Source organism: Bradysia coprophila (genome assembly GCF_014529535.1).
Source record: "Bradysia coprophila strain Holo2 chromosome X unlocalized genomic scaffold, BU_Bcop_v1 contig_173, whole genome shotgun sequence".
Classification (NCBI taxonomy): Eukaryota; Metazoa; Arthropoda; class Insecta; order Diptera; family Sciaridae; genus Bradysia; species Bradysia coprophila.
The window spans coordinates 1,369,112-1,384,900 of record NW_023503302.1 but is presented as its reverse complement, the minus strand read 5'-3'; the positions used below and the strand labels follow the sequence as shown (position 1 = coordinate 1,384,900).

The 15,789-nt window shown below is 34.9% G+C and overlaps 1 protein-coding gene across 3 annotated transcripts in view; it reads left to right on the top strand.

Moving 5' to 3' along the window:
* The window catches only part of LOC119068022 (myelin transcription factor 1-like), a 39,478-nt gene extending 29,939 nt beyond the window's left edge, over positions 1–9,539 (top strand). For 2 of the 3 annotated variants that reach the window (XM_037171383.1, XM_037171382.1), the window contains one exon: positions 7,733–9,539. In XM_037171383.1, coding sequence (XP_037027278.1) covers positions 7,733–7,999 — 267 coding nt within the window. In that variant the 3' untranslated portion in view covers positions 8,000–9,539. The remainder of the gene's footprint in view (positions 1–7,732) is intronic. The other variant, XM_037171384.1, reaches the window with a different exon arrangement.
* The last annotated feature ends 6,250 nt before the right edge of the window (positions 9,540–15,789 follow it).

The window sequence follows — 15,789 nt, the reverse complement described above, 5'->3', positions numbered from 1 at the left end:
AGCTGAAGCAAATTCATGCTGAAATTTCACTGTAGGTGAGCATTTTTAAGTGTTAACCTTATATCGAGATCTGATACCTTCTCAACTGGTTTTGGTAGCCTTTATATAAAAGAATTCACTCAAACCCCTTAAAAGGAAAATCAAAGGAAAATGATCGATTCTGAGGGTTTTGAGTGTATTGTGATTCGGAAACAAGTATAGACTTACATTTGCAGTGTTTTTAATACATTCATAATGTTATTCAGCATAATGAGCCGTCGAGCCATTGAGCTTTTTAAAAAGAAGATATTCTGCATATGTGATAAAAACCGATCAAATGCAGCGAGTAAGTCTATGCTTAATGGGCAAGAGGCCAGTGTCTTTCTCTTTATCTCTTTATCATACTCGCGCCACGTTGTGATGTCACAGTTATTTATCTAGACGGATAAATCGGCTGTCTAGATGGATAAATGGAAATTATTTACAAGTGCCACAGTTGTTGTTTCGTTTTCGCTCATATGATAAAAAAGGATATTGATACATGAGAGGTCATCGCGGCAAGCCTCGATTGTCCGTCTCATATATCAATAATCTTTTATTATAATTGATCGTAACTATGCTTGTTTTCGAACCACAATACACTCAAAATCCTCAGAATTGATCACTTTAATTTGATTTACCTTTAGAGAAAACCGATGATAGTCGCTGATAGGGAGAGATTCTTCTTAATAACAAATCATCTGCCACTTGCTACCCAAATTTTTGTGCCAAAAACTTTCTTTGGTAAAATTTGTACGTGAGGGGCTAGAGGTGAGGCGGCTGCACATCAATGCGTAGTCATTTTCCGGAGGGGCCGACAAGCTTTTGGATTCTCATAACTATGTTTTGTGAATAAATGTTCCCTGGCTTCGGGTGTGTCTCTTATTTTTAAAAGTAAGGCGCTACTCTGAAAAAAAAAGGTTTTTCATACCTAGGACCCGAAAAGTGCGACTTCGTCGCACTTTTTATCCATCCAATATGAAAAATACCATTCGTACCACGGACTAAACGTCTTTTTTAGCGTCTTCGATTCCTGACCTCACCTTCGGCTCTGTCTGGAAACTTCTCACACGCTAAAAAAGACTTTCAGTCCTAGGTACGAAATGTACTACTGTTCTTATACAAAATTGACTAAATGTCTATGTTGTTCGTTGTATTATCAAAATATTCTAGTTTCTGAGCCTACACCTACAAGAAAAGATTCCTATTCCAAAATCGTATTTTTTTTAAAACGCTTGACCCTTTTTCATCGACATTTAACAAAACATAATTCTAGTCAGCATAAAGATAAAATTAAAACAATATTATCATGTCTTCCATGACAAGACAACAAAATATCCTCCCGTCCAATCTGTTTTCGAACTAGATTTCCAACCCAAACATAGCTAACGCCGACCCGTACGAAACACCTATTCGTATCAAAAGCCTTTAATGTGAAACTCTTTATTTCTCTTACTTCATACTCTTCTCTACTGAAAAGCTATTCGCCCTTTAAAATCATTTACATTATCCACTCTTTGCCTTGTTATCATATATAAATAAATTGCCGGAGGCAATATAGACAGCCCCGTACGAAGTCAACTTTCATAAATTCCTATTTAAACAGCTATATACCGCTATATTTACCTATATTTCACTATAAATAAACATTCCACAAATGAATTTGCTATTATATAGCTCTATATGCCTGTATATAGCTCAATATAGCTGTATATAGGTATATATAGATGTCCATACATGGAATCCCTGAAACGCCACACACATAACAAATTATTTACATGTTAACAGAAACTCTCTGTACCATTTTTCCCAAGATATTTCACTTTTAATAAAATCCAATATGGCCGCCGGCAGCCATTTTGTTAGGAGACCGGAAATAGTACCGACGCTTTACATTCGTTAATACCTATCAAACAAAAAAAAAATCATGAAATTCGGTCAAAATTTACTCGAGATATTGACAAAATACTCCACGTTCACTGTACGGCCGAGTAGCCAGATAAGAGCTCACTCCAAGAGACCTAGCTCACGCTCCGGAGAACATAATTTCATAAAATTTTTTTTCCCTGATTGGTACGGTCAATACCTATCTAATAAAGCTAAAACAGACGAAATATGTTCAAATGTGGCCGACCTACAAGCAAAAACTGCTTGCCGCCCTGTGCCTGTTTCACACCAAGGGGCCTAACTCACGAGTCGGTCATCCGATTTCCATAAACTTACAAGTGTAACGTTTAAATGTCCGGAGATATCTTCGAAAAACCGTAAAGCACTTATTGGGCCACAGCTCGGGAGGGGTCGATCCAAAATCACTCATCTTCGAACTTAGCCTGTCTTTTGACATTACCAAACGGGAAAAAAAAAGAATTATCAAAATCGGATGCGTTTTACTCAAGTTATCGTGCAGACAGACAGACGGACAGACGGACATTTCTTTTTCACTGATTTGGCATCTCTAGACAACCACAATAGGTTTCCCCTTACTCAGGGAGTCCAATTCGACGTGTTACAAACGTATGTGTAAACCTATAAGACCCCAGTACTTCGTACGGGTCTAAAAAGACCGGGCCCTAAGTTTGGGCTTTGAACTGTTTTACTCAACGAATAAAATCCGTATTTTAGCAGTAGTTATTTCTCGTTAATATCTGGTTTCAAATATAATTTGACCCTTTTCATCGTTTCCTTCAACAGTCCCATATTTTACGCGTTGAGTTGATTTAGTTAAAACTCTGTTTTCTTTCACCACCGATTCCATTCCATATTTTTCTGGGAACCATGGAAATTTGCCGTTCTATACAAACTAACTAAAAACACTTTGTTCCAGACATATAATGCAATTTTCATTGCAGAAGACACTAATTACAGTGCAACGAAATTATTGAATTAACATCGCCATGGACACAAATACACAATTTTATGATATAATTTATTCTCCCATATTATACAACCTATATACTTGAAACATTTAGCAATTAATTTCAATTGGAAAAACAAGCCACTTACGGTATCACAGTTTGATCAGTGATTTATTAAATGCATGCTAAGCGTTAATAAGTGATGCCGATGAGTCATTTTGTAGTGGAACATAATGATTCTTAGAAGTACACGAAAAATTTTCGTAGTAAATCTTGAAAAAAAAGCACTGTTTTATTGTCACCATTTTCTTACGCCTTCAAGTCCTTTTTTATATTTTCCAATTCATGGGAGGTCTAGTCATTGCTGACCATGGAATACAGGTATAGATATTGACCCTTTGTTCACCGTCGCCTTTCAACATAAATGTTGAGCATTTCTGTGTGTTAAACCAATTAAGTTCAAGCATTCCGTAACGAACACCCTGGTTAGCGAGCAATAGTAGATTACATTGGATGCTAAGAAGGTAACAACTTGTGATAAAAGCAAACTCACAACTTGTGAGTCACAAGGATATTGTTTGAGCAACAAGCTTCGGTAACTGTCTTTTTGTAGTGTAGAGTTTGCATATCCGAGCCGAAGGCGACTAATTGGGTATGGCGAGTCTGAATATATGACAAACTGCGACTGCCAGAGCATAGTTTTAATATATTCATTTGAGGCGCAATGTTCATATTTACACTAGAAACGTTCACTTGTGTCGTCACTACAGATACATGTAGGGTGGGTACAATTGGAAAGTTTCGGTAAACTACAGTATTCATCTTGTTGGAGATCAACTTAGCAATCACATCGAATTTTGTGATCATAGGAACTTTAGTCTAAATTGTGTGTTTGTCGTGTTCTGGTTCATTCTTTACATAAAACGTCATTTCACTGGAACTTATGTCCCAGATTCCTGCCGATTCCAACACATCTTTAGATGTTTTATTGAAACAGCAGTACCCCTTAAAGCTGACTGTACTAAAAGAATAAAAGTTCTCATACCCATGCGATTTTCGAAAGTAGTTGGAAATAAAAAAAAACCTAAAATGCAGAAAAATGTATGGCCGTTGCTAATTGCCCTCGCGGACGAATAGCATTTTATAGACTATTCGCCCGCAAATGATTACTTTTACGAGATTAACATTTATATACTGTTAGTGAATATGCTAAGGAAGTGCGAAAATAGCGTAGAAAAATATAAATAAGGTGTAAGAGTAGCAAACGAAATGTACTTTTATTTCTAAACTTGAAGCTTAGCGAAGAATTATCAAATTTTGTTGTTATACTGCCTTTGTCTTTGTTTTTGGCCAATGGTTCCTCCTGTTACATTTTGTAAAGTAAGTTCTCCTCGTAAGTTATATAGTGCAAAAAAGGAGTACGAGCTTCTTCGTCCAATTTTATAAAAGATGGCATAAGCTCCATGTGTCCCATTATGCAATCTGGACCATAAGCTCCATATGTAACATTTTGTAAAAGGAAGCATCCTTGCATTACACTATTTAAAAGCTACTCGCATCACTTTCTTTAGAAGGCAGCATAGGCTCCATGTGTAACATTTTGTAAAAGGAAGCATTAGCTCCTTATATCACATTTTGTAAAAGGAAGTATCCTTGCATCACACTATTTAAAAGCTACTCGCATCACCTTCTTTAGAAAGGAGCATAAGCTCCATTTGTAACATTTTGTAAAAGGAAACATAAGCACCTTGCGTCACATTTTGTAAAAAAGAAACCAAATTCTTTACAAGGGGGCATGCGTAAAAGGAGTGTAAGATAAGCTCCACGTGTCACATTTTGTAAAAGAGATCGTAAGCACTTTGTATCAGTCTTTTTTGTCGCATTTAAAATAAAAACTTTGTATCGTATTTTGTAAGAGAAAGAAAATCAAAGAAATTGTTTTTTTTTATAACGAAAACAATTATCACCGATAATTTTCTTAAGGTTTTTTTTTGCAAATTTAATTCCACGTCTCATTCCTTAAAAAAGCCGTTAAACATGCGTTAATAAAATAACTATTTAAAAATTTATTGGAATTGTTGGCAACAATTTGTTGTATTGCTTGGCCTGTAATAATAAATTATTAGGATCTAATAAGTTATTAAATCTTTTGTATTGCTTCGATTAGACCAAAATGCGTTGAAAAATTCCTTTTCAACATGAAAAATGAAACGTTAAATAACTTATTAGATCCTAATTATTTAAAAATAAAAAAAAGATTTGCGGGTGAATAGTCTATAACATGCTATTCGCCCGCGCGGACGAATAGTCACTTCGAAAATGTATTCCGGTGTTGATTTTCAAAATGGGAAAATCGACCCACCCTAACGTGCGTAGATTTTCCTCACCTCTTACCCATACATAGTCTTATTTTACCATTGGATCTTGAACGGTGAAATTTAGAATGAGGTCAAAGGTCATACTGAATAGTGAATACGAATCGACCTGATTTTCTGCCAATACTGTAATTCAGTGTAGGTCCAAGGTACAGACTTTTAAATATAATTTCGTAACGTCCATCAAAGCCCTGGAATTCTGCAGTTCAAATGAGACTTTCTGGAAATTTTATTGATTATTTTTCTATCAACAAAATGGAACGATTAAATTCGCTCAAAATGTATAACACCGAAACGTTTAAATACGAACGAATTACGTTGAAAATCGTTTGAGTTAAAGATCTTGAAAGTTTACTTAAATACTTTATTTTAACCAACTGGAATGTTAATGATAAGAAAACTTTACATTTGCAATAATTCAATATCTCATACGTTTCGGTAGCGGCCTACAACTTTTCGGGCTTATATTACCGATGCATTTTCACATTAAAACGAAATACAAATCGATGTTATATGGTATAACATTCGCTCGAACGAAATTGAACGAGCGAACCACGTTTTGTATATATAATGCGCTTAATTCGACATTAACATAGCAAATTATTATGCATGTAATCATTTGTACCTGATGGTTAAGGTATAATGTTTTATGCTAATTCGTAGATTGTTTATAGCGATAAATTATCGCTATTTATGAAAGGAAGTTCAAATTAATAAAACCAACATGGGTGGTTTCTATATTATGCAAACAGTTTTGTTAACATTCGAGATAAATTATGCGGCAACAACACAGTCAGGCCACAAACAAACAAAATGCACGTCGTTGTCGGTGAATAATGGGCTTAACCGAATGCACACTTTTTTATCTTTGATGCATTCGAGGAAAATGTGTTTCGTTAGGTCGTCCACTCTAAACGTAGGTTTTGCATAAAATGATGTGAGTTACTTCTTAGATAATAATTTCGCTAAGTTAGTAGAAAAATGGTATTTGTCCGAAGAAAGTACGTCTTAACAAATAGCGAATTGCCTTTCAATTCATTGCAGTGCTACTATTGATGCTACTTTGACTTACGGCAGAGTAAAATAAACTAGGCAGGAGCGGTTCATTTCCGAAACGTCAAATAAGGGACCTAATACACTGTATGAAAATGAACTCAAATGAGCTGTTACATAGGTTGAATAATTTTATTCACAAAACACAAAGTAGATATAACAGGTTCCTAGTCAAATCAAGCGCTCCTGCCTGGTATTACTTTACTCTGCCGTGCGTACATGCGAATATTTACACCTTCGCTCGAATAACCCAATTTTCACTCACTTTGAGAGCTCTAGCTCACGACCCAAGCGAACAAAGCTAATAGAATAATTTTCGATTCGTACCGCCAAGACATTATATTGGATGCATCACTCATCAGTGGTGAGTCACCACTATAGATTGGGCATTTCCGTAGATATGCGCGAAAAACCACTAAGTGACCTCAGTTTTCCAATGCATTGGGCGCTTTAACTTGGCACTCACTCAAACGATGATTTTTTGTTAGAATCGAATTGACTATATATTCGATTACATTTAGTACTTTCCAGGATATGCGCGAAAAAGAAAGAGATGGAGGAAAACGTTGTTCAGTAAGTTTGTTCCTCTTCAAAAACTGTATAATCGCACCTGCCTGACCTATCTACCTAATTTTCGTATTTTGCGAGTTATGGGTGAAAAATCGGTCACCTAGTAGACTGACACACTACCACTTAGACCAGGTTTTCCATTTCCACACATTTCAGACCATAACGGTCGAGATGTGCCATAATGGTCGAGATGTGCGTCAAATTCGTCTCACTCTGCTCAGAGGGACCAGCAGTTTCATATGTTTTTTTTTCGTTTCACCCTGCCAAACAACCTAAGTGGTCCTGCGTGAAATAACGCTGACGTACATCTCGATCACGTACAAATAACGCTGACGTACATCTCGATCACGTACATCTCGATCATTAATCCCCGTAGAGCGTGTGTTGTTTGTATGGAGGTTATTTAGTTTTTAGCAAGCGAATCTCGTTGTAATAATTTATTCTTCTACTTCTGTTGTTCGAATCGTCATGTCGCCCAAAATGTGGTGGAAATCCTATACTTCATTTGTTTTATCAGTCATTTTACAATACTTTCTTGTTATCGTTGCTGTTGATGAACAGATGATCAAACGTTGCTAAAGGAATTTTGGTGTAAAAACCTGTTTCAAAGCATAACATCAGAATCTGTTACTATTGTTGCTTAACTGGATGGGGCTGAGACTGAATATTTGGATGGTTGCTTTTGATCACAGATCTAATCGTTCACTTTTTTTTATTTTATCGTTGACATATGATGACCTTAAGCATCTGTTGGTGTCATTTTAACGATCAGTTGAATCGCGCGATTGTCCATATGTTTGCACAATTGCAAATCGTTTCGTTTTCATTGTACAATATGTTTTCCTTTTCTTATATTTTCAGGAGAATCAAGTAAATTCGCATCGAAACAATAACCTAAACGAGTACTACGAGAGCTTGCGAAACAATGTAATTACATTGCTAGAACATGTACGCATACCAAATGGTTGTCCGCCCGAAAAGGTAGCTCACGAAAATTTCGATAATTACTTGTCGAAGTTACAATCGTTGTGCACTCCAGATGGTTGTTACACTGAAGAAAATCGTCCAATTTATGACAGTGTTCGATCAGCTCTTCAAGATTTTACTGTGTTACCAACGCCAATTTAAATAATAAAAATTAAAAACAAACCAGAAAAAAGAAGACAAAATCCAAAATGAATTATAGTGTTAAACGTCCGTTTTGTTAATTATATTGTAGTTCAGTAATTTGATGGGTAGTCGACTTCTAAACAAATTGCAAAGTTATGTAACCGTAATCGTATAATTTTCTCTTTTTCACAGTTATATGTTTTTTGTTGGTCAGTGATTTGATGGGCTGCACTTTAAGTTGGTAAATTGTTGCTAATGTTTTCCAGCCGACATGAACTTAATGAATGGTTAAATGAATTTAAATTAATCCGAGATGCTGTGGCAGATCATTTGATTGTCGATTGTGCTTACTATTGCTGAACGAATGAAATCGTAGATAGAACAACAGGTGCCTGAATGAATAAATGAGTGATTTATTTACCAATTCAGAAATTTATCCAAAAATTTGAATGAACATGGTATCGAAATAACATTGCAATTTGTTTATAATCTTCTTGTTAATGTTTCGGTCATTTAAGTTAGGCATGAAAGAATAGCAACAGTCTTGAATTTGGAGGGCAGCGGAGAATATGGCACACGCGATCATAGTATGCGTCCTTTTACTACATGTAACGAAAAGTCATGACTGTGCCAGATTCGCCTCCAAGAGGTGTATCTGGCACAGAATCAATTTGTATGGTATGCCAGATTAGCCCACGCCATTTGGAGAATCATAATTGGTTTTGCACGAGATTGCCACAAGCACATTATTTGGTAAATGTAATTCGCATCCGAGTGTGAATTGGAGATGAATTAGAAAAAAATATCAGGTGCACACATTCTCTCAAAATGCCCAGTGTATTTTGTAAATATTATTCCCACAAGTGTTACAAATATCCCGTGGAACCCGCACGATGATGGAATCATTTTAAATTTGTCTTTATCTAGAGTCTGAAGGAACAGGTTCAAAGGACTCAAGTTGATAACGAAAACAGTGTCAGCAAAATTTTCTTCTCCATCGACCTAGAGGATGGCTTGTTATGCTACATATACAAACACTGCAGATAGTAGAAAACTTCACCGGATCGCAAAAAAATACGAAAATTGGTTATTTGCAAGAAATGACGCGTAGAAAAAAATAAAATAAACAAAAGGTACAAATTAGATTATAAAGTGACGACAAAAATGCGATGCGTACCAATCATACTAAAAGCATATATCGAATTCTCCGTAGTCGAGTGGCAAATATTCATGTGGTGATTAAAAAATTTCGGTGTGCCGATCCATCAACAGATGGTTTTGTATCAGCTGATGAACATTGTAACGATTGTTTGCTTTGCGTTTATCTTGCTGTTCTCTCTGTGCGTGTGTGTCTGACGGGTAACAAACGACAGATCATACTAACAATGAAATAGACACCAGCTGATACAAAACCAGCTGTTGCTAGATCGGCACCCCCAAATTATTTAATCGCTGTATAGAAAACCTTTTGTCAGCTAGAAGAAATCCTTAGAAAATTTTTCAAACTTTTACGAAAGATAATGCTGAGAAAATCCACAAAATCGTTGAAAATCCTTTAAAAGGCTAAAAAAAGAAGAAATTCCTTGAAAAATGAAAAGAATCCAAAATCAGTAACTTATAGATGTTGTTTTGCTTGTTTTGGATCCAATGAAACGCTTGTTCGGATAAATTTGTTTATTCCATGCATTCGGTCACACTGACCGTCTTCAGGGCTTTAACAGATTAACCGATTTTTTTATAAATTTTGTAACCATTTCGCAGATTGTATCGCGTTTGTGTATTTACGTTGTTGTTGTTGTTGACATTGTCCACAACATTGGTCAAAACACTTGTTGAGCCGTATGATGTGAGATGCTCGGGGTTTACATTCGGGTGTCTGGAATTATTTTTGATGATGTTGTAGAACACTGCTGCATCAGACTTGAGATTCAAAGAACGTTCACCGTGTAGGACGATTTGGTTCGCTTCGTGGATTTTTAGCATTGTTTTTTTCCGTACACTTTTCAGTACTTCTTTGCCGTCAAAATCAAATTGGTGATGAGCTGGGCCTGTGTCATATACGTGCTTGACCAGAGCTATTTTCTTCGAATTGCCAGGCTTGTTGTTCATGTATTTGATGTCATTTTGGTGCGTATTACTACGATCACAGAGACACCAAGATGTTTCACCAATGTAAAACTTACCACAGGTTTTGCATCGGATTCTGTATACTATGCAAGATTCCTAGTCAAGGGCCTCTGTTTCAGTCAATTTTCACCATTTTTCGGGTGCAATTTTCAGTTCCGGTGCTTTACGTTTAATCGTTTCTGCGATTTTTTCGGTTATTCCCGGTACGTAGGCCATGCTGGCGAAAATTGTCGGTTTGTTGATGACGGTCGAATTTGCATTTGGGGGTCGATTTTCTGGTGCATCGGTGTCATTTTGCACGTTGATTCCCGATCGGTTTAAGTTTATCGTTTGGTTGGCGATGTTCGTTATGCCAATGAACGGATAGCTTGCCATCTGACTGTTGTTGTGTCGAATCGCTGTGCCATTGACTTTCCTTATCAGTTGTTGGATGACCTTCTCCGGAAAATTGTTTTTGTTCAGAATTTCACAGATGGTTGCCTTGCTGTCACGGTGAAATGATGAATGGCTGGTGGTGAGTACTCTTTTTATGAAAGCTGTGGCTACGTTCATTATCAAATTCCTTGGATGCTTTGAGTAGTAGTTTAGCAACCTATTTGACGCAATTGGCTTGTGAAACCACTTTGTTTTGATTTTGTTATTGTGGTTGTATACGGTCGTGTCCAAAAAATCGATTGACTTATCATCCTTCTGAATTTCAACTGTGAATTGTACCATTGGGTCAAACGCCTTCAATTTGTCCAAAAGCATCTGAATTTCGTTCCTTTAAATGGCTGTTAGGTGATCATCCACAAATAAAAACCAGAAGTCGTGTTGTATGTTCAGCTCTTGCAATGACTTTTCAACGATGTGTTCTACCACTCTTTCAACTAAGATTGGTGCCAACGACGACCCCATAAACATACCACATTGTTGTCTATAGAACTTGTTTTCATAGACGAAATACTTGGCCTCATTTAGGCAGTAAAAAAAATCCTTAGAAAACAATGGGGAAATCCTTAAAAATCCCCAGAAGATCGTCTGTTCGAACCAGGTGCCGTAATGTGCCACATATGACAATATTGCTATTCTTTGTTGTTTTACTAAAACGATTTCTGTACAATTACTGAAAAAATGGAAGTGAAATTATTTGTAGAAGAAAGAGCTACGATTTGAAATGAAAAAGCGAATTCACACAATTTATGGATCTAAATATGTATCTAAACACTAGTATATCCCTAACAATTTAGACATATGATAAAATAGCAGTAGTTTTGAGTTTGTAACGTATTAAATTTATGAAAAATGAAACACAGCACACAACAACACACACATACAGACACTTACATACACAGTAACTGGGTAATTAATGTATAAAATAAATTGATAAATTGACTAAGAATTAATTATTCGTGATGATCAAAATGTAAACTAAATTTATTTTGCTCGAAAAAATGAGCAGACATACAGGAATTTAAGAAAAAAAAAGAAAAAACTTTGCAAATTAAAAAACCATTTCAATTAAGAGACTTATAAAAACAATCTAAATTAACCACCACCAGATTATTTTTTTTAATTGTTTGTTTGTATTAAACAGAAGAAAAAAAAACATCGACAGCCACCTGTCGATGCGATGAAAATAAATATTAGTTTTCATTCACCGAAACAACTTCCATTTAAATATAAAATTAAATTTTAGTTCTTCATGAATGTTGTCTGTTATTAACCTCGTTGTAATGATTTATTTGATGGACTCTTATACGCTTGTCACTTAAACGAAATATTGACATTCCAGCAGCTAGATTGAAAGAAAACTTTGCAAACTTGTTCACATGTCTAAGTAAAACCCATGGATATGTCTACGGTAAAAACAGACTGCTGCACTGCTGACACGAGAACAGAATTTTCATGAGAAGTCCTTGACGCAATAGTCAAAATTTCTCAAAACTGCGTCGCAGTCTTATATATGAAAATAGGGCCGATTTTCCGTTCAAAAATCTTTTCTAGGAATGCATGACGTTCGTGTAGGTGTAGACGTTTAGGCTTTAAGAACCAGAAAGCATATTTTATCTGTCTAGAACGATAATCTTGAGTTTTCCCTCTAGGGAGTTTTTGTTTATATCGATATATCTGTTCACGACAGATAAAATATGATATTGTCAGACTGTTATTTTGACGTGTAGGCATTATGGCCCATGCCTTCGTCCTACACGTCAAAATACCAATCTTGGCAACATGTGCATAGTATAAAATAGTAAAAAATCGTCAAATCTGTTACTTCAAGTGTTCAAACCACACTGGCGTAAAAATTAAAATCCGACATACTTTGGTGTTCCTAGAAAGGCTTGGTTTAACAACTGAAAATCTAGATTTGTATTTGCTAACTTTTTGCTAACAACAAAGCGATCTACAACGAAATACTTGAACACTGAATCTAGTTTTTCATTTGTTAGACTAAATGTATGTGGGAATCACAAGCCACAGCCAAATATCAGATAATCGTACAATCACAAAATCTGTTACTGTTGTGGTTTAAATGATATTTTAGTACTTTTACTTTATCAGTCTTGTCTTAGCATAGATTTCGTATGTGAGCGAACACTAACAAAAGATCACCTTCATGCGTTATTGATCGTCGTTTTTATTTTCCAACAAATCTATTTTACTGCAATGTGAACAAGTTTTGCAATTTTCTAAGTTAAAATGTAGAGCTAAGATTGTGAATGTCTCCGTTATAATGTAACTATATTATAGTTATGTAAACGTTTATTATTTGATGATTGATCTGATTTAGGAAGGTAACAGAAAAAGGCTATGTAAAAAAAATTATCAAGATTAAAGATCGAATTCATTGTTTAACATTCAAAAATTGTGGTTTTTATTGTGCTCACCAATGTATTTGTTTCTCAAGTTCTCACCAATACAAAAAAAGATTAACCTTTCTCATATGCCCTTAAAAACATAATAAAAATTTGGTCAATCCCATATTCATTCGCTGAATGACCAACGTGACATTTACAAAGAGACAAACATCATGCTGATGAAAAGTCATTTATCGGATGAAAAATATTCGTATGTACAGATAAGAGAATGGAAACGAAAAGCTCAGAGAATTTAGCTGAGAAACAAACAACCCGAAAGCTACTTCGGTGAAACTTTTATCGTTTCTCATGAATGCTTGAGTCCTAGGTGCTGTTTCTCGGAAAAGTCGCTCAGTTATTCAGCATTACTGAATTTCGTATGTGGCGAATTCTATATACCAATCGACAAAATGTAACGTGGTAACGGCAATAACACTCTCTGAAATCGAAATGTTGTATACCGATGTACCATTTTGAGAGAATTTTGTTTTTATCAAGTTGATATTACATATCAGCACTGTATGATGTAGCGTTTAAATTAAATTAATTATGCTATACCATACCATACCATCTAGATGCGATGGTTTTCCTTCGCCAATATTCGCAATTTCAATTTCAATTTATTTGTAATCAAAGAACAAAAAGGATCACTCCTTATACAAATGTTCCGACGTTAACAAAGTATACGTTTTTTTAAAAATAAACAAAACAAGAAAGAAATGAGTGAAAGTAGTACAATTTAACTCGAGCCTCAATCAAAACAGAAAAAAAACTGAAGATAACAAAAAATAAAAATAAAACTAAAAGACAATAAAGAAGAGTCATAGCGGACTGTACGCATCAACAACATAATCAAAAACCAATGACAACATATAAGTTCATAACGATGAAGATATACCAACAATGCCTGTGTGCTATTACTGAAACGGTAAAGGTCGTAAGGTATGGTATGGTATGGTATGGTCGAAGCCAGTGGACGGTGTGAAACATTTATTCCAATTACTCAAATAATCCGTTGTCGACTGATGAAATGTTCCAGACAACGCCTTTTGAAAGATGGTAGGGATCCTGTTTGTTTAACGACATTTGGTAACCTGTTGTATTCCGATACAGCATCAACAAAGAATGAATGATTGTATTGACTAGTAGTGTGACGAGGAATGATTAGTAATGACCAATAAGGCTTTCTTAATTTACCTTGAATTAAATTAATTTTTTCTGCAAAATAAATTAATATTCATTATCTAATTAATGATCTAATAATTTTTATGCTCAGTCCTGTTCAGTCCTGTAGTTTGGTACGTAGAACGCTTGCTTCATAAGCAAGAGGTCCACGGTTCAAATCTCGTTGGGCGCATAAAACAAAAATTTTATTTCCAAATTCTCATTAAAATATCTTCATGCACTCTTCATGCATAAAAATTATTCCGACGCCTTTCGGTGAAAGTCCGAAGCAATACAACATCTAAAAATAATCTAATAATTTTACCATATGGTGTCCAGCCGAAATAAAAATTCAAAATAAATAAAGTGATTCGAACTGAACCGATTGTAGCGTGCTGCACATATACGATGGTACATACTCAGGCATAAGAAAACCAAACGAGTAATAGAATACCAAACTTTGCTAACCAAAGTATGACAATGTGTCATTGGTACAAGAGTAAACAGGGTAAACATTTTGTATATAATGTTGTGTTAGCTATTTTATCAATGGTATTGTCCCGTTGAGCCAAAAAGTGATTATTCAACAATATAAACATATTGTTTAAAGGTTGATGCTATTTGCACAATGTGCAAATATTCACTTTATAATACTTTGACTATTTGCACACGGTGCAAATAGTCACTTTATAATACAGTTTCTATTTGCACCGTGTGCAAATAGCCAAAGTATTATGAAGAGACTATTTGCACACTAAAAGTAAGCTTCACTCACTTCGTTAATATTGTCTTTAGAAGAATTTTGTAAAATGAAATATCACTCCTTGTAGAAGGAGTAACACTCTTCATTGTTACATTTTGTAAAAGGAAATATCACTTCCTTTTCGAAGCATTTTGTAGAAGAAGTAATACTCTTCATTGTTACATATTGTAAAAGGAAGTATTACTCCTTCGTTGTTACATTCTGTAAAAGGAAATATCACTCTCTTTTCGAAGCATTTTATAGAAGGAGTAACACTCTTTAATGTTACATTTTGTAAAAGGAAAATATCACACCTTTTTCGGAGCATTTTGTAGAAGGAGTAATACTCTTCATTGTTACATTTTGTAGAAGGAAGTATTACTCATTCGTTGTTACATTTTGTAAAAGGAAAAATCACTCCTTTTTGAAGCATTTTGTAAAAGGAAATATCACTTCTTTGTCGTAGCATTTTGTAGAAGGAAGTATTACCCCTTCATTGTTACATTCTGTAAAAGGAAATATCACAACTTTTTCGAAGCATTTTGTAGAAGGAGTAACACTCTTTAATGTTACATTTTGTAAAAGGAAATATCACACCTTTTTCGAAGCATTTTATAGAAGGAGTAATACTCTTCATTGTTACATTTTGTAAAAGAAAATGTCACTCTTTTTTCTGATGTACTGGGTAGATTTTGTAATAGGAGGCATCAATCTTTTTCGAAACATTTTCGTAACGTTAACTATTTCTTGAACTATTTATCGATTGAAATTGAAAGATACTTGCAAGCTGATTCACATGTTTTTTTTTCAATCGTTGTAAATTTTCTTGCAGCCTTTTCAGTTGGCTGGCCGAATTATTTTTTTTTTTTCATTTATGGCTTTTTCTTAACAATTTTCTAACCAAAATATATGTAATATGAAAATGTTTCAATAAT